Genomic DNA, 24,743 nt, shown 5'->3' with positions numbered 1-24,743 from the left:
CCACTGGAGAGTATGCTACTTTGCACTATATCTACTGTGCTGGGGGAGTTTAGTATGCGTGAGCTATAGTTAGGTCGCAAGAAGACGTTTGGGGGTATGCGCACCTATGTACAATGGTGTCAGTACAATGACTGATTTTGGGGGGGTGCTGGGTGCGGAAACTTCTGAGGCCAGTTTATGTTCGGAAGAGAGGCTGGGGAGAAATGCTGTGCCTGGGTAAGTAGCAGCGATAGACATGCCATATATCCTTGAGCCGTGAGGTCGGAGGCTGGAGCGTGGCATATATTTAAGTCTACATATCACAGTACGACATGCCGCTCATCCATGCTGCTTTTGTGGGGATCGTCTGGTTCCCCAGTGTATTGATATTTCCCTCTTCGCCAGTAGCAGTGCTATGGCAACAAACCTATGGTGGCACACTTTGATGTTGCTGACCATCCCTAACAGCGCTAATTTAGGAGAAGGAAGAAGTGGCGTGGCTATTATGTCAGGGACTGTCTGGAATATATCCGTCCAGTATGTAGCTATCTGGGGGACGTCCAGGTCATGTGGGCAAAGTCGGCATCAGGACTTTGGCATTTGGGACAATTGGATGGCTAAGTGGGGTCGTATCTGGTCAGCTGACACGGAGTAATGTACACCCTGTGTATGAATTTGAAAATGGAGGAGTTTATGTCTGTGGTTGGGGAACACCCTTTGTATTTGGTCAAGGCAGCAAGCCCACTCAATGCCGGTCAATGAGAACCCCAGGTCCTCCTCCCATCGTCGCCTCTCTCCCTGTCACGGACCTGCTTGAGTGCCATGCACGCCCGGTACAGCTTGGTAACCAAGTGTGTTTCATCCTTGTTGATAAGTAGTGTAGGTGGTGTGAAATCCGGGGATGGAAAGGAAGAGACAGACGAGCAGAGTGCCCCAAGTAGTCTGGTGGCTTAAAATGTATCTATGTATGTCAGTTCAGGATGCGATAAGTGGCCTGTGTCCCGCCCAGACCAGTCGAATAAGTAGGCCCCGTAATTGAGAATAAAAAATAATTGTGAGTAGGATAGGTATATTAACAAATAGGTACAAAAACCATGGTAGTACATTCATTTTAATGAGGGCGATTAATCCAGCCATGGCTATAGGTAGGTGGAGCCATCTTTCAACCAGCGAGGTAAGCTGTTCGATCGCTGGCCCGTAGTTCAGGGGTATTACCTGTTCCTTATTTCTGTACAAGTATATGCCAAGGTACTTGGTGGTATCACCTGCCCATCGCAAGGGTAGCTCCGCCTCCACAGCAGTGGCCGCATCAGTAATCGGGAACATTTCCAATTTGCCCCAGTTTATTTTTTGCCCAGACATGTCTCCGAAGCACTTTATCTCATCAATTAGTGGCTGTAAATTAGTGTTTGGGTGTATAACAAAAAGCAAGATGCCGTCTGCGTACATAGACATCAGTAGAGGCTCGATTGGAACAGGAGGCCTCAGAATATATGTTTTTCTTGCAAGTGCTGAACCAAGAGGTCCATGGCTATTATAAAAAGCAGGGGAGATAAAGGGCATCCCTGATAGGTGCCGCGTGAGATCGGAATTGAAGAAGATTTTACCGGGATTTTAAAATTCGGAGTTTGACACAAGCGCTCTAAAAATATACTCCATAGCCGGATCTGTGAAATGTGACTCCTACACGTTGTAATCCTCACCATCATATGTAAAATTTCCTGTAGACTGATCTATACATGTATGAATTATTGGTTCTGTATAATGTGTGTGTGTGATGTAAAGTGCTCTGACACTACACTGGTATGAAGAGCGCTGTAAAACAAATTACAAAAGGCCTAAGGAGAGATGAGGTCACTGGTGGAGTGTGGTATTGAGGGAATTAATGGAGAAGGATGGGTTTTTTTGGGAGAGGGCGTCAAAGATTGTAGCACTGTGCGCCAACAACACTAAAGCCAGCTCTGCCTGGAAATAATTATTTACCGGGCTTTTATGAAAAACTTTTACCCGATTTCACAAATGCCCTTAAAAAACTTGTTTGTCAGTGGCAGCTAAAGATTATAATTGTTTGTTTTTTTGGAGGGTGCTATTCACTAACCTATAGGCAGGAACCTCTTCCTCTCCTACCTTATCTGTATTGATATCTCTAACATAGGGTCAGAGGTTCCTGCTCTTAGTAGAAAATGTGGACGAGACAAGGGCAAGTGGCGGGAAAATACAACAAAATAGATGGGCTTGCGGAAAAGTAAGGAAGGGGTTTAAGGAGGTAAGGACTACCACAAACACTGACCCACAAAATAGTACGTCTATTGGTATTCACAAGCTACACTTCTATAGTTACTACAATCCTAACTGAGACAAAACTATAGTAAATATTCTCCAGCTCAGTCTTGGATTATGTCATGCACCACATATGTCCATTCACAGGTACTTCAATACACTCCCAGGGAGTGGGTTTCCCAGGAGGCAGGGACTTAGTGTAACACTCCTTAGGATAATGTTAAGTCAATACAATTATTTCAAATTTCAAAATATATACACTATTTATATTGACAAAAGGCTGTTGCTGAAATATGTAACTTGAAATAAATGCAAACTCTACAATACTAGTGTACCAGTTTCTTCTTTTCTAGACAGGAGGAATATGTTAAATACATACATATTCACAGTTAAATGTTAAAAATATAAATAATGAAATAAATATGACATTATTATGTAAAATGTAAAACTCATTTTTAAAAATACAGTGAAATTAAACTTGTTAAAACATTTTTTTTTTATATATATATATATATATATATATATATATATATATATATATATATATATATATATATATATATATATATATATATATATATATATATATATATATATATATATACACACACATGCATATATTATCTACTGGCGGTCGCCAGTAGATAGTTATAGTGAGGACCGAGTTTCCATAGGAAATCTCAAAATTCTATTTTGAATAACTTTGGCGCCGATTGACAAATCCTCACGAAATTTTCAAAACTAATGGGGCGCTCCGCTCCGCTCCTACCCTGAAAGTCTCGGGGTGATTCATCAAGCGGGGCCGAGAAAAAGGGGGGGGTCCCAAAACGCGTTTTTCCCATGGATTTTTCCATAGGGACTTTAGTCGCAGCTACAGCCCGAACGGCTGAACAGAATTACGTGAAATTTGGCAGAGAGGTAGCCATAAGGTCCATGAAGTGCCTTTTGCAGGTTGTGTAAATCTGTTCAGTATTTCCAGAGAAAATAGCATTTAAATCAATATATATATCTGTACGCGCGCAGCGTGCGCGCTGGGTGCGCGCACCTTGCCGTGCGCGAGCGCAATTCTGATTGGTTGTTAGATCTTAGTAAACATTCGAATCGGTCGAAACCAGGAAGTGTCGGCCACCATTTTGTCTCTCGCACTCTGAGGGGGTGAAAAACAAATGTGGAGAACGTGAAAAGGGGGCAGGGTGGACAGTTCCTGACCCCCTAGCCGTGGTCAGGGAGTCCCAGAAGGACCCCCAAGGGCCAAAAAACAATTTATTTATTTTTCGAAAAATCGCCGACATGACGGGAAATGACGGGAAAAATGCTGCGAAGTTCGCGCAGCGTGCACGCACTCCGCGATTTAGCGAAAAAAAAATGTATTTGGCCCTTGGGGGCGAAGCGCTACGTGCGCGCACGGCACGCTTTGTAAAGTGGCTTTGCGGCGAGCGAAGTGCACCGGGTGCACACCATGCGTGCACGGTGTGCGGAGCGCTCCGTGCGTGCACGGCACGAACTGCGTAAAGTGGGCGCGTGGTGCGCGAAGCGCACCGTGTGCCCACAGCGCGCGCACGGTGCGCGAAGTGCTCCGCGCGCGCGCCGTGAAAAAGTTTTGTTTAAAAAAATATATTAATAAATACATAACTTAGCATTTAAAAAAACGTACAAATTCACTGAAAAAACCATAGGTTTCACACACGTTATAGTTAGGAATTAGTATTTAAAAAACCTTGCAAATTCACTTAAAAAACCATAGGTTTCTCACATGTTATAGTTAGCTGGGCATTTCCCTCGTAAAAAACCAATGAAATTCCCCCGTTATAGTTCGTGCAGGCAACTATAACTCACGCGACCGCAATCCTCTGCTGATGACGTCAGATATTACATCACTGATGACATATGTGTCATTCTGAAAAAAAAAAAAAAATGTAATATATGTATAGCTAAAGATGAATAGAAAACGACATGGGTAAATAAGTGTCTAAATACAGTGATGTAATATCTGACGTCATCAGCAGAGGATTGCGGTCGCGTGAGTTATAGTTGCCTGCACTAACTATAACGGGGGAATTTCATTGGTTTTTTACGAGGGAAATGCCCAGCTAACTATAACATGTGTGAAACCTATGGTTTTTTAAGTGAATATATATATATATACACACATATATATACACACACACATATATATATACACACATATATATATACACACATATATATATATACACACATATATATATATATCACATATTTTGTGATAGATAGAGTCCCCAAAAACATTCGAGGAGGGAACAGATTACTATCTCTGCGCAAACTCGAATCTAGATACATCCTGCTACTCAATAGCAAGATTCCGAATGGACTTAACGCGGATGAAGCCCTCAGTGTGCATCTGCAATAATATAGCTAAACAAATGCAACACAGTACATATAGCATTGAAGCAACACTGCACTGTGTGTTTATTCATTTATTTCGAAAGACTTCTTTTTGCGTTTTTTGCTCACTCTTCTAAAGCACAGGTTTAAACTTTTGGTTCAGCCAAGATGAATACTAGCTTGTTTTTCCTTTAGGCGCTCTGAAGCCTCATTTTTGAGTCACATGTAGCCACTACCCACTTGGGTTTAATTGCTTGGTTAGCGAGTTAATTTAACAACATTTAAGCACATGTTTACAATGTTCATGTTTTATGTTTGACGATGGAAGGTTAAACGTTAATGCAATCATTATTACTTCGTATATACACTTGTTTTTTTTAAAAAATACTCGTTACATAATAGTGACTCTTTCTATGTTTATGAATAACCGCCATAGGTTAACAAGCCAAAGGTGTATTTAAACGCAGCAATTATGTCTTACCTGTGTTCAGTGACCAAGGCGGCAAGTCCGTCGAAACGCGTTTGGCTTTGGTGTGAATAAAATATTTTCTTGATGGATTTCCCACGGTGTCAGCGCCTCTTCAGTACCGCTTGAATTGGATTGTATAATATATATATATATATATATATATATATATACATATACATATATATATTATCTACTGGCGGTCGCCAGTATATAGTTATAGTTAGGACCTATTTTCCATAGGAAATCCGCAACATTCTATTCCCAATAAGTCTGGAGCCGGTTGACGAATCTTCGCGAAATTTTCCGAACTTTTGGCCAGCTCCGCTCCGCTCCTACCCTGAAAGTTTTGTGGTGATTCGTCAAGCGGGGGCCGAGAAAAAAGGGGGGTCCCAAAACGCATTTTCCCCATGCAATTTCCCATAGGATCTGTTGTCGCAGCTACAGCCCGAACCGCTGAACGGAATTACACCAAATTTGGCAAAGAGGTAGTCCTCAGTTCCGACTCGTGCCTTTTGCATAAATGGTGTGAATCAGTTCAGTAGTTCCTGAGAAAATTAGAGTTAAAAGTACATATATATCTATGGCCGGGGAGGATCCGCGCACCCTACCCGCACTGTAAGCGCACCCTCCCCGAACCGAGCGTGCACACTCCTGATCGCGCGCTGAATGCTAATTGGCTGATGAGTGTCTGTCTACATTCGAAACCAGGAACTGTTGGCGGCCATTTTCTGCCTCGGTAGAAGCGAGGCTGAAGAAGCAAGGGGAATAAGTGTGTAAAATATATAAAGGGGGCAGAGTGGAAATACTCTGACCCTCTAGAGGTGCTTAGGGGGTCCCAGAAGGAAAAACGGCGAAATGCGCACAGGGTGCGCGCATCCTATCGCGTTGGGTGCACGGATTCTCTTGCGTTGGGTGCGCGGATCCAAGGAAAAAAAAATTGAAATTGTTGGGAGATAAAGATCAAGCTTAAGTGTTTTGTTTCGCATCCGCGAAATTGAATACAAAATTTTTTTAGGATTAGATGTAAAAATATATTACTTTTAAGACTAGTTTAGAGTTTGTCTTCAATTAATATTCACATGAAATACATATATATATGTTTTTTTAAATGTTAAATATTTTGCGGGATCTGCGCACCTACCGCGTCATAGACGCACATGACGCATCGCGGAAGCACGTAAACGTTGTGTTACGTACATCGAACGTGTCGCGTATAGGCTGGGAGTCACGTACCAGTCGCATTGCTATCGCGCACTAAACACGTACCCAACTCGTACCATGCACGGATGCTAACGTGTCGGGATCGAGAACGGTGCGCATAGCGTGCGCGGATCCAAAAATATGGAAAAAATATATATAAAATAAAGTTTTGAACATTTTGTTAAAAAAAATATACCAGCACAGATTGTGTATTGGAAACTGAAATTATAACTAACTGCAGAACACTGTCATGCTGACGAAATTCTAATATTGAGGTAAAGCTGAAGTCACAATTTTCGTATCCCAGTTGAGAAGAATAAAATGAATGCAATTGCCATGGGAGGAGGACTGAGATCATTATAATCACACATGTTCAACGAATGTAGAAACAGATGCTAGCATTTTTCAATGCAACAGGTTTCCAAATAGACAAACAACATGTAAGATACTTACAATGAGTGAAAAGAGGGCTCTATGGAACAAATCAATCTAATAGTGAATGGTTTTCTTTATATGTCATATGAAAAGCAGTTTAAAACAAGTGGGAACATGATCAAAATGGAAAACATTGGAATAACCATGCATACGCACCAGGTGTGCTTTCTGTGCAAACAAAGCTTTCCAGATTATAGCAGTCCGCAGGATGTAAGCCTTCATCCAATGATAGCAAAAGTGTAAAAAGCAGAATTCATAAAAGCTGTGAATTTACAGTTGTTTATAGAAAAATGTAAACCCACAAACTAAATTTGCAGAATCAATGACACCGCACGTTTGTTACCTGCATACCTCTGTTTGCAATTTATCAACGAACAGTATATATTTTGCTCATTGCACTGCCAACAGTAAGGACAACAGATTAACTCATTATTTGGTAATTCGCAGATTTGAACTGGTGAGAGCTTTATCGTCATGGCTGAGTCAGGACTGATTTTCTTATAACAAAAGCTTATAGTAGTTTTAAAAGAAAAGGTAGCACAACTATCCATCAATCGGTCTTAAATTCTAGCCTAAATTCAGAATTGTGTGTGGTCTCAATTATGTTATTTGTTATTATTTGTTTAGTCAAGCCAATGAAGCATGTTCCTCGCTGCGGCCATTACACCTAAACATTCCCAGTGAAGAAGACCCGTAACTAGATCAACATCGGAACAATCAATTGCAGTTATAGAGAATGTCAATTAGAAAATACAAATGCTGAGATTAGTGTCTTTGGCCAGTGGTGCCAATGCAAGTCTGCACTTCCATTCTTTCTCCACCAGGAATCCAGCAGAAGGAGAACATAGATATCACTAGATTTCATCATGAATACTAGATTTAGTAGACCGATGTGAAAATAACTGCTGAAAATTGTAGATTGCAATTGTACTTGTATAGTGCTTACTACCGCTGGCGAGGCGTCAAAGAGGTTTTCGGCAAGTACAATGCTTCTCTGGAACCCAAAAATCATTAGGGGTGGGTTAGTATAGGGAAAAATATTTGTTCATTTGAGCGGTGGACGGGTGGGTCGCTTAGTTTGATTGAATATGATGATGGAGGGGGAAGAGTCTAGAAGGTGTTATTTGCGAAATCATAGTGGTAAGATGAGCCTTGGGATGAGTAAAAGGAGAGCTGGAGGAGGGTCGAGTCTCTAGAAAGGGAGCAAGGAAATCATAGTAGTAAAATGAGGTTTGGAATTTTTGAAGGGTGAACCAAAAAGGTCTCTTAAGGTAAATTATTCAGTGGCTGTGACAAAAATCAAATTATGCTCTCTAGAACACCAGAATTATGACATACCAAAGGCCAATTTTCTTAGAGAAAAGTGCAGTCTGGGAAAAAAACAGCACTCATGCCAGCATTTGGGTCTCATTTCTCGAGACCCAATGTGTATAATCCAGAAGACTGAATTTATGAACTTGCATCACCCTCTACCCTTCTCTTTGTCAATCACTATCATATTGCCAAATGAAAAAGAACAGCAATTGTGAATATATTATTTGTTCTACAAAAAACTACAACATTAAATTATGTGTTTTACTGAACACATTAAAATTTAAAAACACAAATGAGACTGACCAGGAATATTTCCAGAAAACGGTTCTTCTACAGAACACACTGTCACTGGTTCACCACCATTAACTATTGAACACGCAAAACATGCTTGAAAGGTAAAACTGCTTCTAGGGTGATTTTCCAAAATGCAGTTTACCCATATATTGATGGCATCAAGGATCAGTAAAAAAACACGGCTTACATGCTTGCCTTGTAGGACAGAGTGCCTCATACCAGGTGAGCATTGATGAGCACGGAAGTGCTGCACCTTCCACCTTAAAAGATGGCCGTAATCATTAATTAACTAAAGCACACATTTTCAATAATATGTGAATTTTCTAGGAAAAGACACACTTCAAAGACGTGTTTTTACCTGAATCTTTCACATATTTTGGCAACATTTTTGAGAAACTGCAAATGGATCTGAAACCGGGGTTTTGATGCTAAACATGGTAGTTTAATATACTTTACTGTGGTATTAGAAGAAGCCAGAGAAAAATTAATAGCATGGGAATTGATTAGGCAAAAATGGCAGTGCTATTGTCGAAAGAACATTAATATACTTATTTCCTCAAGTCACTAAATGGGATCAGCAAATACATTTAATTAGTGAGAAAGGACAGTGAGGATGGGTGAGTGCAAAGGAAAATTCTCACATCTTGAAAATCACTGCACTGGATTTCGGCTACAATTCCTAATGACAATGCCAATCACTGTTTGATAGCACCAGGTGAAGAGTCTTTCTCTCTGCTCCTTTGAATGGATTGCAAATTCTCTGCAGCCCTTTTTAATATTGATTATTTTTCTTGTTATCACCAGGCATTTTGCCGATTTCATAGTCCTGTCCTGTAATTATTCTAAGAAAAGAGCTAAACCTCAACCTAACAGACTGTCATTAAAAACATCTAACGTTCATGGAAAAAATAGACTAAATTTAACAACACAGGGAACATGAATGTCCAGTGATCAATTAAAGAATCAGGGTCTGCATTCGTCATTCATATCTAGTACCACTGATTTCCAAAGGTGGCAACTACAGATGTTGGCCAGCCCAATTCTGCATCTGACACATATAGGTTGCATTTCTAAAACCTAGCTAGTCATTGATTCTGCATGCAAATACTCGGTGTTCAAATAGACAATCTTTGTTTTAATCATTCTGGCAGAATTACCCGAAGGTACCCTGGGATTTATGGGACGTTCCTGGCTCTTATATCTTAGAATCTCCATAGATCTTACAAACAGAAGACAGATACAGTGACAATAGGTACATTTGCCTCCTACAGCCCGTGGAAAACATCCAAACAAATGTTGCACTAATCTTCCAATACACGTATGGCCTACTCGGACAACAACCTTGCAATGCAAAGACATACCCAAGTAGGTTATCTTCAGGGTGAGATAAAAAAGGCTAAAAGCAAAATGTACTTTTTCTTTCTACCAACTTTTTCCCACTTTTTACCGGCAGGACAAAATTCACTGGTTGCAGAGATGAACATTTCGCTTCACAAGCCCATCCCTGTGGAAGCAGCTCAAGCACCACAGTTTAAACTGCTCACAGGAATAAAATGAAAACAGACTAACACATTCTATCCAATCCCTACAGGTTGAGAGAGGAATGTTATTCAACATCAATCACCAACATGTGAATTCTGCCGGCAAAGGCAAGCTGCAAACTGAGAATCGAAAATGTGACTGTTGTTAATAACAAACAAAGGCTAATACAAATGTGAAATGCGTGTCTGTGTGTCATTACCTTTGTCTGCAGCTTTTTGTAGAGCTTCTTCAATTTTGGACAGCTCCCGCTGTTTAGAATCCTGCAGTTGTTTTTCTTCTTTATCTGCATCATATTTAATGCCTTGAGAAAAAAAAATAAGGACAACAAAAGGTCAATTTTTTCCACTTATATGTTGTACTACATTACAAAAAACTGTAAGCAAAAGAACTTTTTTTGACACGATTTACATTACTTCTGCCTAGCCATATCTTTCTATCATTTCTAGATATTTAACTTATTATTTAATTTAATCTATGGATAAACTATAATATAAAAAAAAAACGCAAAAAACATTGTCACGTTACATCTCGTATTATTAAAAATAGATGTTAATCAACAATAGCAAATGTCAGCGTCTATATGAAGAACCTTAATACGGTCATCTTTACAAAGATGGAGTCATTGAAAAAGTCAATGGGTTTGGCTTAATGATTTCCTTAAGAGCAAACAAGTTAATAGAAGAGATTTCCAATGAAGATGTTTTGTACATATACTCGTGGGAAGGATAGCACAAGTGAAATATTTGGTACAGAAGCGATGTGCACTTATTTTGCAAAAAGTATTCCCCCTTCAACGACTGTGATATTTATATGGTTGGATGGAGAGGCAATATGCTTTATTAGACTGAATCTATGGACTCAGCCCAGCTGCCACATAAGATGGAAATTAGCTCCACTGCCACGCGAGATCACAGCCCTCTCAAGAACAAAATGACAGCAGGGGATAACTGCAGCTAGAACTGGTGGGGAATTCAGTTTCTGCAAGCTAGCACCTGTCAGTGAAGAGGAGACATGTACTGCCTAGGAGTCCTATATACGGCACTTAATTGTGGCCAGTCATTCCAGGTCATAGATCTCGGCATACATTTTGGGGGACTGGAACATATTTTTTAATCAGTAGATTTTGATCCAATGTAAGAAGAGAACGAATGGCTGCAAATTAAGAACGGAGGGAGAGAACAGCAGGAAAACAGTGAGAGGCCGAAAGAAGGGATGAGTGCAATAAGGAGACAGAAACTCTTGGGTGGTGAGAAAAAGAGCGAAGAGGTGGAATTAAAACTTAACATGCTTGGTAATTGACAACCCCAAGATTTGGCAGCATGAATGTCGCTGCGCATTTTTTCTTTTGCCAATTAAGCACCGATGATTGGTGTTTCATGAAGTGAGGAGCCCACACACAGGATATTCAAGAATCCAGATATACATTCACAGGAAAATGAACGTAGTCAGAGGCAGATACCTGGGTGTGCACCAAGACGAGCTCAGCTATACCACATTAAATTGTCTGTTTCACTCACAACAGGCATACAAAAAATGGCACTTATATGACTGGAATATTTCCACAAATCTGTTCATGAAAATATTACATTGGATCGCTGGTTCGCAACAGTTAATTCAAATTGCAAACTATGATCTGAAAGGTTAAACTGGTTTTAGACGTAATAAGACAGCATGATTCTAAGAGTTGCATGTTACACAAGAGGTGCTTTGTATTTAGATTCTGATAAATACTGTAAACTGTGAGGCACCGGAGGTAGATCTACTGGCGTGAGCTGCACTTTAAACCTCAAGTTCAGGGCATAACCTAGTTGTACACACATGATTCATGTGGCCTGTTGCCACCATGTCTGCCAAATGAGTTTGCACTCACTCCGTAAACTTCTTGGGTGGAATAGGAGTTTTGGAGAATGTTAAATCACGGTGTTAAAAGCTTCAGATATGCTGATACGCCACCAGTGTGGTACTGCAGAAGGGATTGCAGCAGAGGGCTCGAAACTGAGTGCTGGGAAGGGAACTACTGCATAGTTACTGAAGGTGTAAGTATTTAACAACAAGCTTAAGCAAGAAGCAAATAAAGTTGAGTGTGCAGGCATACATTAACAATATTGGCATAATATTGACAATATAACGGAAGTTCTTCTAATGATTAGAATCACAAGATATATTTTAATTTTTTGAATTTTTCAGAACAATATTTAAAAATATACAATATCAAACATCATAATGTATTATTTACATCAGTAATGTCCCAAGCAGTAATAAATTATAGAGTAAATGCTGCATTCATTTAATGGACCTGTTTTTGTTTCTACGAGTGATCCAAGAAATCCTTGCATCTAATGAATACATATGACTGAAAACGGGAAAAATTAATAAATTGATACATGATTCATTAACAACTTAGTTCATAGTGTTAACGACTTCGATTTTATCTGCATGCGTTTCGGTGGCAATCAATTTATCAGGAAACCATCGCATCATGCAAAGAATTCACAGGAACAGTGCCATGGGGCTATGGTGGAGGTAGAAGGGCCTCTAGGAATGAAGGGCCTCAGTCAGTGCTATGGTCCATGAAGAAGCACCACTAGGTCAGACCCAAAGCTCACAATGTCACACTCATTTTGTGCTCTGTCCATGTATAAAAATAAAATAAAAAAAAGAGTCCAATGGTTGCCAGACTGCCAACTATTGATGGGACTGTTCACTATCTGGTCAGTGACGATCTGATATGTCCACATCTCCCATCGCTACAGAGTTGTTTGTACTGAAGGTGCCGCTCTGCAGTTTGGTATCAAGCATACATCTTTAAGCCTTTTTCTCTTATCTGCACCCGGGTAGGTACCAGACAGCGGCAATAATACACATAACGTCCAAATTCACATCAAAATTATCCCTTAAAAAAGCTTGTGTCATCCATTGTCCAATAGGCATAACTGAAGTAAAAGTTCTTTGAGTTCTTTTTATTTCACTTCTGGGTTCAATTGACAAGAAGTGATAACAGCAGCTTTCGTATAACAACTTCAAATAGCAAAGCAGCCAACATTCCTCCTTACTCCGAAATTTCTCTGTGCAGTGAGAGAGTTATAGAATATGTACAGTTTACTGTCCTTCCAATCTGAATATTGTTGTATTGTTTATTTCCTAAAAGTTATCTTATAGAAATATAAAACATTCAAATATTATACAATAAAAAAACTATTTCCTTCAAAATCAAGTAGCCATAGAGTTACGTCCTTAAAAATAAAAAATAAATCCAATAGATTAATGTGCCATAAAATTAGAATAACACACAAATATTGCTCAGAACATTTTTCAATACAGTAAACAATACATTCTAGCATTAAATAAATGGTTTTCTCTGAATTAGCGCGATATATATTGCCAAGGTAATTTCAGTGTCAAGATATTTTATGGAGAATAAAGTAACTAGTTCTTCTCCTAGGGTCAAAACTCAATATGTCCTGAAAACTGGACAAATAATGTTTTTGCCTCTATTCCTAAAAAAGCAAACAGTCTAGTAGGATGAGGGTTGTCATATATTTTGTTAAAAAACTCTTAATTAATCCACAAAACAAACAGCAAAGTTATCAGAAGCAGACAATCAGATGCAAAAGGTATACAAGTTATTTTTCATAATTTGATACCACCGTGACTCATTATTCCAGTATCTCTCCCTCAGTATTTAGTAGGTTGTGTAATCTGACTTCGCTACGACATAGTTCCACAGTCGGATACAAGCATATTAATCCCCTGTGTGCATTCCATGCCACCCACTTACGAACCCATTTTTGGAGGCATCCTCTATGTTTGAAAACATCTTTCTCTACAATCATAGCTCTGTCCATATCTGCAACCCATTCTCTGATACGTGGCATCTTCCCTACACCCCATTTTTGTGCAATCTTTCATTTTGCGAGGGCCCATCCCAACGAAACCCATGATTTCTCTGTCTGGGTGAGGTCAATGGCATCCCTATATTTAGCAGACATAGTTTCGGAGTAGCAGTCAATTTTTTTCCCCCCAGCTTTCTCCAATTGTTTGGTGACAGCTACCCAGTATGATAGAGCAGCTGGACACTTCCAGAGAATATGGAAGAAAGTTCCCACCTGGTGACACTGTCTTAGGCAAGAAGGACCAGCTCTCCTACCCATCTTAGCCAAGACTCCCGCAGCAAGATAAACTCTATGCAAGATCTTCAGTTGGACAAGGCGCAGTCTCATGGGAATGGCCACCTCCCAAGGCGTCTCGCCAATCATCTTCTTCCAGCACACCCAGATCTGCCTCGCAATGGTGCTGCAGATTGTTAATCAGTTTTCTATAGGTGAGGGATATAGCCTTCTTATTCATGGGGTTGAGTATCAATCCAGTGGGGAAGACTCGGGAAGTGGCCCCTCCCCGGCATTGCTGTTTTGAACGCATGGCTGATCTGTAGATATCTGAATGTTTCGGATTGTGCAAGGTAATATTCTTTCTGTAGGTCAGCGAAAGTCGCCAATCCCTTGGAACTCCACATATCCCCCACAGTTGAGATACCTATCAGGTCCCACTTATCAAACCCGGGGCAGGCACTCAAGCGACCCAATTGTTCGGGTACCCAGAGTGGGGTCGCACGTGTAGTTTTGTTGTGCCAGCCAAGTTTCTTTTTGACCACGTGCCAGGTTTCAATTGTACGTGCTGTCGATCCAGTAAGGCCTAATTTCTTGGGGTTCATATATAGTGCTTTATTATATCTGCCTTGTCCCATAACCCACCAGTCTGTACGGGAACTCGGGTCCCCCCGGCCCCATGAGCCTAGCGGTTGATCACCGTAAGTTGAGATGCTTGGTAATACGACCTAAGGTCAGGCAATGCTATTCCCCCATCATACCACCCAGACGATAGTTTTTGCATCGCTATTCGTGGTGCTTGGCCATCCCATAACAAGGTGCGTACAGCGGTGTCAATGCCGGCGAAATAGGAGTTGTGGATTCTATTGGGAATATTTTGCAATACATAAAGAAAACGGGGCAGCGCCAGCATTTTAAAGAGGGCCGAACGCACCAGAAGAGTCAGAGGAAGGGAGCACCAATGTCTGACATCAGCGCGAAAGCGCATCAAGGGCCCTTGCAAGTTTGCTTCATAAAAACGGTCTGAGTCTGTCCCTATATAGATTCTTAAGTAGCAGAAGCCCACCAGTGCAAGAGGAATCTCATATTCCCTTGGTATACGTGGTGGCAGGCCATGCAGTGGATATATGTGAGCCTTTGACCAGTTTATTATGTATCCTGAATGACTACCAAATATGCAAAAGATATAAGGAATACGATGAAGGGTGGATGTCGGAGAGCAGTGGTGGCTAGTAATAGCAAAGAGTGGTGAGGCAGAAGTCCATGCACCGCATTGCACCACACAATTGAGCATAGCGAGCAAACCTGATGCCTAATTTTCTTGGAGAGTCAGGCTGGGAAGAGAGGGTCAACACAGATGTTCATTTTCTTTTAATTCAACTGAGGATAAAAGGCTGAGTTTAGTGCCGGAGTCCAAACCATGGGGTCAAACACAGATCATCCATCAACTTTGTCAGAAGGCTTAGTGGATGCATTAGTCCAATGAGCCTTCAGACCCAGCTAACAGGAAAGAGGCCCGAGACTGACCAGAATCTCTTCAAACCTTCAACAATATTTCCAACATATGTTCAGCACAATTTCTCATCAACTCACATATTTCCATCCAGCCATACACAATCATTTCCTCACTAAACTATATACTCCCATCCATGCCCTCACCCATTCTGCTGTTTACCCACTAACTCATACTCATTCACGCACTCAATCATACATTCTCATCAAACTATCCTCCCACTCATTCACATTGCCTTACCTGCTCACTGTTGTATTTCCAGTTATTACAATATGTTATTGGAGGCAACAGGTTGCATTAATTCAATTCATTGCATTTTAACAAGCTTTCTTCTACCCACCTTATCATTTCCCCAGTCATACACTCAGTTACTCACTAAACTACTCACTCAAAATCATTCACCTACCTACCACATTCAACAATTATTTAACTTTCTCCAACTTTACATCATTCACCTACTCACTCATATTCACTCATCAAGATTCACAGTCATTCATCCAAATCATATAACCATTACATCTACTTATTTACACAGTCAACCCCCACATTCAATGCCTCACCCATTCACACAAACCCACCAAACATCATTCAGTAACCAGCAACTTAATTGATAAATAGTTGCACCGTGTAACCACTTGTTTTATTCTCCTTGCAGATTACATCTAGTGTCACAATAAGAAAACATCTGCAATGGAGAAAAAACAACCACATGCAGGTGTGTTAGTAAAATGTTTTGCACTGACCCGATTAGTACTGCAGAGGAGTCCGCAATTATAAAGGTAAATAAAAAGGCAAGAGAAGGAACAGATTTTTTTCCTCCAAATGTACTTGTGCAGTTCTTTTTTGGAGGCAGCTGCAGATAGTTTCATCGATTGTGAAGGTTACGTTATGTCACATAGGCCTCAGTTAACAGGATTTCATTTTTTATTTTTTTTACAGTTTAATATAGCGCGAACTCGACCTGTTCAGGCTTCCCACATGTGCTGTGCAGGAATGTGCTCCTAAATTCACCAAATCTCGCCCGACCTGACACCACAGTCCGAAGAAAATAATTTTGTCTGCAGCGTCTGTTGGAATTGGATACTTCAACACACCCTTTCACTTCTTGTCACGGGGAGTTGATTGGCAAGTCCAGCTTGCTGGCCCCACCACACCCTGAGACATCTCTACTAAGTGACAAGCTTGTGGAGCCCGGGCTTGACAGCGAAACGCCCAAGGCCGTTTTTAATAGCCGCACTAGAAGGAGGAGGAGAAATCAGAGCAACGTCACCGCGCTTTGAGGAAAAGGCCGGAGCTGTGCGTGGATAAGCTCTGCTAGTACAGAATTAGGTATGTCCTCACGAAGGGGCACCCCTTGCAAAAAGGTCTAGTGTACGGTTAACTTAATTTCAACTACATTTTTTACAGAACTTAAGCGTTTGTTCTAGAAGCCATGAAAGTAAAGGGGGTGCAGCCTCTGCACCCATATACAGGAGCCGCTGCTGTCGGAGAGGCCATATATAGCAGTATATCGTCCGCATAGAGTGAAATTCTATCTTCATGAGTCTCGGTCCATTTGAGTCCACGGATCAATGTGTCTCCACTAACCCAGACTGCCAGAGGTACCAGTACTAGGACGAATATTAAGGGCGATAGTGGGCTTCCCTGCCGGGTTCCCCTTCCCAACTGAAGCTGTCCAGAAGTATGTTGAGGGTTGTCCTATATTTAACTTTATATTCACATATACAACTCATTACTCATGCTAAGTCTCCATCTAAGAGCAGATACTCGCTAAACCTGATCAATACACATTTGTAGCATTTGATTCCAGATAGGTTTATCAGGAAGTCGAAAGAGGAGGGAAATCTCTTCATCTCATAAACTTTCAAAGAATGCATCACAGACTTTAACAGAAAAATAATGTCTTTGGTTGGACTGCATATGACCCTTTCGCTAAGAAGTCTTTTATTTTAACCAACAAAAATGAGATTTTGAATTGGGAAATGATAACCACTGGGTCACAATTCGCAGCAAAATTTGAAATTGGACAACAAAAACTGATCTGACCAATTCAATATATCTCAACGATATTATTGAAAGATTTTCCCTGTACGTATGTTCTAAATTTACTCTCTGATCAAGGGTCAGTAATTCAACCCTGTACATAGCCTGAGGTATTACTTTACATATGTTTTTATTTAATGTTTCAACCAAACGCCCGCTAAACAGGCGTTTGAGAGCATTAACTGCAGAGACTAAGGGCGTTTTTAACACATACCCCTGCCATAAGCCGTTTTGGACAGGTATTTTTTTCCGATAAATTATCAAACACATTCTAACGCATATGAATCTAATCTCTGGAATGCAATTATTGAATCCTCAATAACAAATCTTGAGGAATAATATAAACCTGTAATTTCTTCCATAGTAATTGCAGTCCACCCGCGTTACCCGCGACACTGCAGAGCTGCTCTAGTGCCTCTAAACTTCGTGGAGTCCGAGTCCCCCCCTAGCCCCGCCGGGTCAGTGTTACTCCTCCCACTTCACTCCATTTGGCGAGAGTGAGGTCGAGGCGGCGGCGGCAGGAGGTCTTTGTGCTTCCTGTGACTGACTTCTCCCTTCTGCGGCGACAGCGCGAGGTGCCGATTCCGAGGAGCGGGACTGGGCGGAGTGTGGAGAGCGAGAGGTGAGCGGCGGCTGGAGCGGCTGGTTCAGGAGCCCTGACTCTCCGATTCACCGATTCACAGAGCAAGTGGCAGCAGTGAGGGTGGTGATGACGCTAGAACAGTTCATCTACTGGAGCGGGTGAGCTAGATGGTCTAGTGTACCAGGCTCTTTTAAAGTAAAGTAAAACTAAAACTAAAAATAAAACATAGAAGACGGGGGAAGGCGGGGGAAATTCACTAGTTGCACTAAAGTCCCCCGCAAGGAATTGATCAAGCTTTAACCAACGAAACACCAATTTTCAAATTGAAAGAATTGAATACAATTTTTTTTTTTTTTTTTTTTAAACACCAATACAAAGCAGGCAAGCAGCGAAATAAGAGCTCCTCGAAGGCTTGGATTGAGACTTTGCACTTGGGGCTCCCACCGCGAGTTTGGACGCTGACTCTGGAGGTTAAAGGACGATTTTAATTTACCTTTTACTGCGGGACTGCGAGGACCAGGGCGCCTTGCTGCCTGTTTGATCTGCCACACCTGGTCCTCTTCCTGGCCCCTCCCCTTATTATTTTTTCCCTATTTAACTCCTCTCCTTCCCCGCGTGTGCGGGACGCGTGCGGGGCGAAGCCCGGGCAAAGGGTGGGCCCTCTTAGGCCCTCAGAGGCCAAGAGAGGCCGGGCTGGGCCCGGTGATTAATCTGTTAGTTCCTTGCCAGTGCCCTCTGTCGTGCACACCTGGGTCACACTGCTACCATGACCCACAGCTCTACTAAAGTCGTCCATGAACTGTCGGGGTTACACCAGCTGGTCCGTTAGTTTTCTACTTTAAACGGGTGTTACCCGATGAGGAAAAGGATAGCACCCTGGCTAAACGTAGAACTGAGCGTCGTCGCTCTGTTGAAAATCTAAAGCTCAGGGCTCCCGAAGGCCCCATTTCCCAGGTTCCGCCTTGTGTTGTTGTTAGTTCTAATGATGCGGGCGACCCTTCTACTCAGATGAGTAATCTTTTCCCGCTAGGGGAATGTGTCCCTATATCCACTGTTTCTATGGTGCAGGATATCTGTGAAAAACCCGCCTCTAGTTCTTCTAGCATACCTCATGCTGTAATTAAATCCACCCCACCACCTGGTAAACTGGCTAAGAAGTTTACTAAGTCTTACAAAGTAGTTAAGACTTATGGTCCGCCACCGAGCAAGAGAAGACGTAAGAAAGGGGGAGTCTCAGCTAAATACAAGACCAGCCATTTTGACTTTGGGAAGTATTCACTGAAGGTAGTAAATTCAGTAAAGGGGAAAATAGATGAAGCGATTTCTATGCCTAAATCGCCCCTTCCAGCTTCAATAGCCCTTAATGTGCCATGTCCCTCCCCTGCCGAATCATTATTATTAGCTACCCCTTCTGTTGTCCACCATGATGCTTGGGGCCTTTTGATTAAGTCTCTTATCACACCCATTATTGAAAGCTTACTAAGAGTCGAGAAAAGACTTGCGGATTTAGAATCCGCTATAAGTAGGAAAGCTGAACCGATTATAGGACAGGGGAAGGTGGTTGTCTCCACCGGCTCAGAGCCTATAACTGAGGTATCTAATTTCAACTCCCACTCCACCAAGGTTATAGCCCAGCCATCTAATCAGTTAGTTCCTATCCATCACAGGTCATTGCCTCCCACGAGCGGGAATACTCAGGGTGTGACTATATCTAACGATCCAGAGGGGGGACGATTAAATGCTTACAAAGTGTCCACGCGGGATGAGAGGGAAAGTTCCAGTATTAGCAAGTCCTTAACAAACAATATGCCGCAAGTTGATTTGCCTCCTGAAGCCGTGCCCTTGGTGGTTGTTTTGACGGGGGTTCCGCCTCTGGTGAATAATAAAAGAGAAGGGTATATTCAGCTGAAAAATAAAATCATGCATTGGCTCAGTATTTATAGACCAATAGAGGAGAACATTAATGGGGAGATATTACATGTTAGGCGCCTCCCTTGGCTGGGTGGCAGAAGTAAAAACATTGAGGGAGACATTGTTGTGGTAAATTTTAGAGACCCACGAGCAGTTGACCACATCCTGGATTGGCCCCCCGGAAATGGTAACAACGGCATTACTCCACGCGCACTAACATATTTTTATCCTAGATCCTTGGTGTTCCCCCCTTCTCTTATAACCAAGCAGGCCTTATCGTATCCAAACCTACCAGGTGCATCTACTTTTAGTCACCAGTCTAATGCCCCTTATACTACTCTAGCTGCTGACCCCTTACGGTGGAACTTTATTCCCCCTAGATCCTCTAGGAACTAAAAGGGAGGCAGGGATCACTCGAGGCCCTTTACTCCCTTGGAGGCAGCGAACAGGTTCGAAGTCCTCTCTAGTTTGGAAGACTGCGATTGAAGGTTAATGGCTCCCCTGGGTCGGGAGGGACGAGCAGGCTCAGCTAGTTCTGAGGCCACCTCTCGCGAGTTGTGTATAGAGGCCACTAGTTCTGATCGGGATTACAGGTTTAACCCCGCCAACTGGATCTGCCACTGGTAGGACTGTAACCTCCATCTCACCAGTGCTCCCGGGCTTCAGTGCCGTAGACCTTAGGCTGATAAATCCACCACATCAAACAGATTCCATAAATTCCCTTACTCCGCACGCTCTGGATATGAATGTGGGGGTCTCTTCCAATTTGCATTTAGCAGATAATAAGGTTGTACATCTGGTCTCATGGAATGTGGCCGGGCTGCAAAGAAAGTTTGCATTCCCTGAATGGAACTCCTTCATCGAGAAATTTGATGTATGCATGTTCCAAGAAACTTGGAGCACTCTTCCAATACATAAATCTGGATACACCACTTTTTTTCTACCAGCCCAGAGTAGTGGAAGGGGTAGACCAGCCGGGGGTTTACATGTATGGATAAAGATCTCTCTGAACTGGGTAATAATTACTCATGATTCTGGGTGTTGGGATATTCAACACATTTCATTGGAGGGATCAAACAAGGGCAGCAGGATAGAGTTATTTAATATTTATGTAAGAGGGAACACAGGGGATACAAATTTAAGCACTGTATCGATCTTAGATCAGGCACTAGCCAACTGTCCCCCCAATTCTAAAATCATTGTGGGAGGGGATTTTAATTGCACCTTTGAACCCCTAGATGGTGATGACCCTTTGGGTACCGAGGAGGCAGACTCCAGATGGTCTATTCCGGCCCTGTCCTTGGCCCCAATTAAAAAATGGTCAACAAAGGTTATACAGATCAACTCCCTCACCGTGGACTATAACCTCAGAGCTCTTAACGGCAGGACTCCCTCCGACCCCGATGGTGCGATGACCTTTAATAGGCTCAGTTGTCCGTCAAGAATTGATTACATCTTAATAGATGTGACACTGTGGTGCGACTTAATAGATATGGAGGTGATCCCTTCACAGGATAGTGATCACAACTCTTTATGTATGACGTTGAGATGGGGGAAGCGTAATGTCAACCGGAAGTTATTGCACCCGCGGTCCACCAAAGAGGTGGCAACAACTCAGGGTAACCGCAGGTTGAAATGGGATAAAGTTCAATCGCAGGTTTACAATTTGGCAAGGATTAGAGCGCATGTCGAAGATATGACCACAGAATTGGCGGCGCTCGACCAGGAACCAGCGACCGCCCAGGGTATGTTTTTTATACAGGCGTATAACAACACGGTTGAGGAAGTCGGGAAATTCTTTTTAACTGAAAACAAAAAGGGCAGGGGAGATATTAGGAAAAATAATATGACCATAGCAAGTAATCCATGGTACTCGGCTCACTGTAAGGCAAAACGAAATGAGATTAGAATTGCCCTGCGTAAAAAGAGTCAACCCCTGGTCAGCGTAGCCAGGAAAGAATACGCAAGGGCTCTGGAGCAGGCCAAACGTGAGTGGGAGGAACAACACTGGCAGGATCTCAAAGCAGCTTCTAAAAGGAAGAATTCACTCCTGTTTTGGGACCTGATTAACAAAGCTAAGTTGAGTAGCTCTCACTCCCTAGATAGCCACATAACCAGTCAGCAATGGCATTCTCATTTTTCTGCATTATATGGTGGGTCAGAAGTGCCCCTTTCCTCCCTTGACCATGTTTCCAGGGCCCCTCCCTTACAACCAGTTAAGGACCCCTTTTTGCCTTTTGAGGTAGTGCTGGCTATCAGACACCTGACTCCAAAAAAAGCTGCTGGCCCAGATGGGTTACCAGGAGACCTCCTTCTGGAAGATCCGGAGTTATGGGCCAAACTCATTGCAAAAATAATGAACCTGATCTCCAGGGGATTCCCCGTCCCAGACTCATGGAAGGGAGCGGAGGTAATCACGATCTTTAAGAAGGGTGCCAGAGATGACCCTGCCAACTACAGACCAATCAGTTTGATTGATGTGTTACAGAAGGTGGTCGGCAGGGTCATCATTATGAGGGTAGGCACCTGGATGGAAGAGAAGCATGTTTTGTCCCATCTCCAAGCTGGGTTCCGCCAAAAGGTGGGCACGATGGACCAGGTCTTTCGCTTTTTTGCGATCTATTGGAAGACAGTTACCATCAATAAGGGTAGTTTATACCTAGCATTCATAGATCTCAGGATGGCCTTCGACCTGGTCCCTCGCGATAGGCTGTGGGTAGTTTTGGAGCAAATGGGTTTCCCAGGTTCCCTTCTGGGCTTCATTGTGCAACTCCACGAGGGGAACTACGCTAGGATCAGGTGGGGTACCCAAGGTCAATTGACCGAGAAGATACCCGTGAAGAGGGGTGTGCGCCAGGGATGTGTTATGGCTCCAACGCTGTTTTCTCTTTTTGTGAATGGAGTGGTGGACCATCTGAGAGGGGATCCGGCTGATGCTCCATCCCTGGCAGGTGAAAAAATCCCCACTCTCCTCTTCGCGGATGACACCATCTTGATCTCCAAGTCCCCGGCAGGTCTCCAAAAGCTTCTGAATCGTTTTAGCTCATTTTGTAGAGATAGAGGCCTTATTATCAATACTTTAAAAACAAAGCTTATGGCCTTAGCACCTTCCACTAGATTCAGGAATGATTTCCTGCTTAACAGGGGAGCCCTTGGAGTTGGTAGATTCCTTCGATTATTTGGGCATTAGGGTTAATAATCGCATGAGTTGGAAAGACCATCTGGGCAAAATGCTGCTAAATCATAAAAGAGTCTCAGGGGCGGTCTTGAGAGAACATCGGAAATCCAAGAGCAAGCCCTTAGCACCGCTCCTTGCTATCTATGAGGGCCAAGTTCTTCCATCTGCTTTATATGGCTCTGAATTATGGGGGTTCGAAAACACCACAGAGCTAGATAAGTCGGAAAATAAGTTCCTGAGAGACGCGATTGCCCTTCCGGCCTCCACCCCGTTAATCCCCTTACGGGCAGATATGGGCAGGCGTCCTCTTAAGGCCCTAGTGCGCTTGCGCCCGTTACTCTTTTGGGTCCGCTTGCGAAGGACTAGGGAGCTGCAGACATATGCCGCCGCCCTAGACGAACTAATCCTGCTCAATTCTAACAATAGGATTAAGTGGCTGAGTAATCGGAAGCGGATGGTTGTCCTTTTGGGTTTAGGTGACTCTTGGGAAAGTCAAACACCACCACCCAAGTTAGTGATTAAACAGCTGTACTGGGATCTAGTTCAGAAGGACACCCTCTCGAGTAGTTTAGGGGGTTCTCTAACAGAGCGATTCTTGTCATTCAAATGGGGTAGGAGTTTTGAACAGTTCCTGGACTATATTGAGTTACCCTTGGACAGAGCTCTTTATCTGAAGGTTAGGTTTGGGATCCTCCCAGTCAACGATTTCACTTCGGGATGGAAAAAGCAGAGTGGCCGATCGAACTCATGTCCTGGTTGCGCAGCACCTACAGAGTCCGTGGCGCATTTCTTTTATTGCCTGCCCAGCATATAGGGTAGCCAGGAGGACCTGGTTAAAACCGCTATGCAAGGGGATGGGCCTTAGATGCCACCGAATGGCTCTGCGGATACTCAGCACTGATACTTCTTCTATTGCTATGGTTTGCGGAGTCGCAACATTTTTGGGTAGTGCTTGGCGGTCACGCATGAGGCGTTGTAAAGCCTCCCCCACTTCCATCCAACAGTGTAAAGACAATGGTTAGGACTTCCACCCTGCCCGACATTGTTCTTATTGTCTTCATATTCTATTAATTTATGGTGTAATGGGAGTTGATGGATGTATTTTATACCGATGTTTCCCTGTTCTGTATATTTTATTGTATTGTATTGCTTATTGTCTTCTTTTATGATAAAACTTTTTATCGAATAAAGAAATTTGAACCTTGAATTGCAGTCAACAAGTCAAAAGCAACATGGAAATACACAAGACAGCAGTAACATAGTTTGACAACTGTGGTAATGAAGCTCCTGGCTGTCGACCAAAGGACCATGTAATGGTCAGCAGTAGAGTAATTTTTCCTAGTTTTCCCTGAAACCACATTCTTATTTAGTGATACTACTTGTACCAAATGCCCAGCTCTTAAGATGTTTAAAAAAGCTTTTGCGTAGATCTTAGGACATAATGTCAAGCATGGAAATCAACCTGTAGTTTGCGGAATCTCCCAGACAGCCTTTCTTATAAATTGCACCACACCATGAATCTGGTCTTGTGT

The 24,743-nt window shown here is 42.5% G+C and overlaps 1 protein-coding gene across 1 annotated transcript in view; it reads right to left on the bottom strand.

The window, feature by feature from the left end:
- VPS13C (vacuolar protein sorting 13 homolog C) overlaps positions 1 to 24,743 on the bottom strand; it is a 2,873,871-nt gene that overhangs the window by 2,595,807 nt on the left and 253,321 nt on the right. The window contains exon 5 of the mRNA XM_085648297.1: positions 10,077 to 10,178. Coding sequence (XP_085504423.1) covers positions 10,077 to 10,178 — 102 coding nt within the window. The remainder of the gene's footprint in view (positions 1 to 10,076; positions 10,179 to 24,743) is intronic.

Source organism: Triturus cristatus, chromosome 3_2 (assembly GCF_964204655.1).
Source record: "Triturus cristatus chromosome 3_2, aTriCri1.1, whole genome shotgun sequence".
Taxonomy (NCBI): Eukaryota; Metazoa; Chordata; class Amphibia; order Caudata; family Salamandridae; genus Triturus; species Triturus cristatus.
This window is presented reverse-complemented; position numbering and strand designations above follow the sequence as displayed.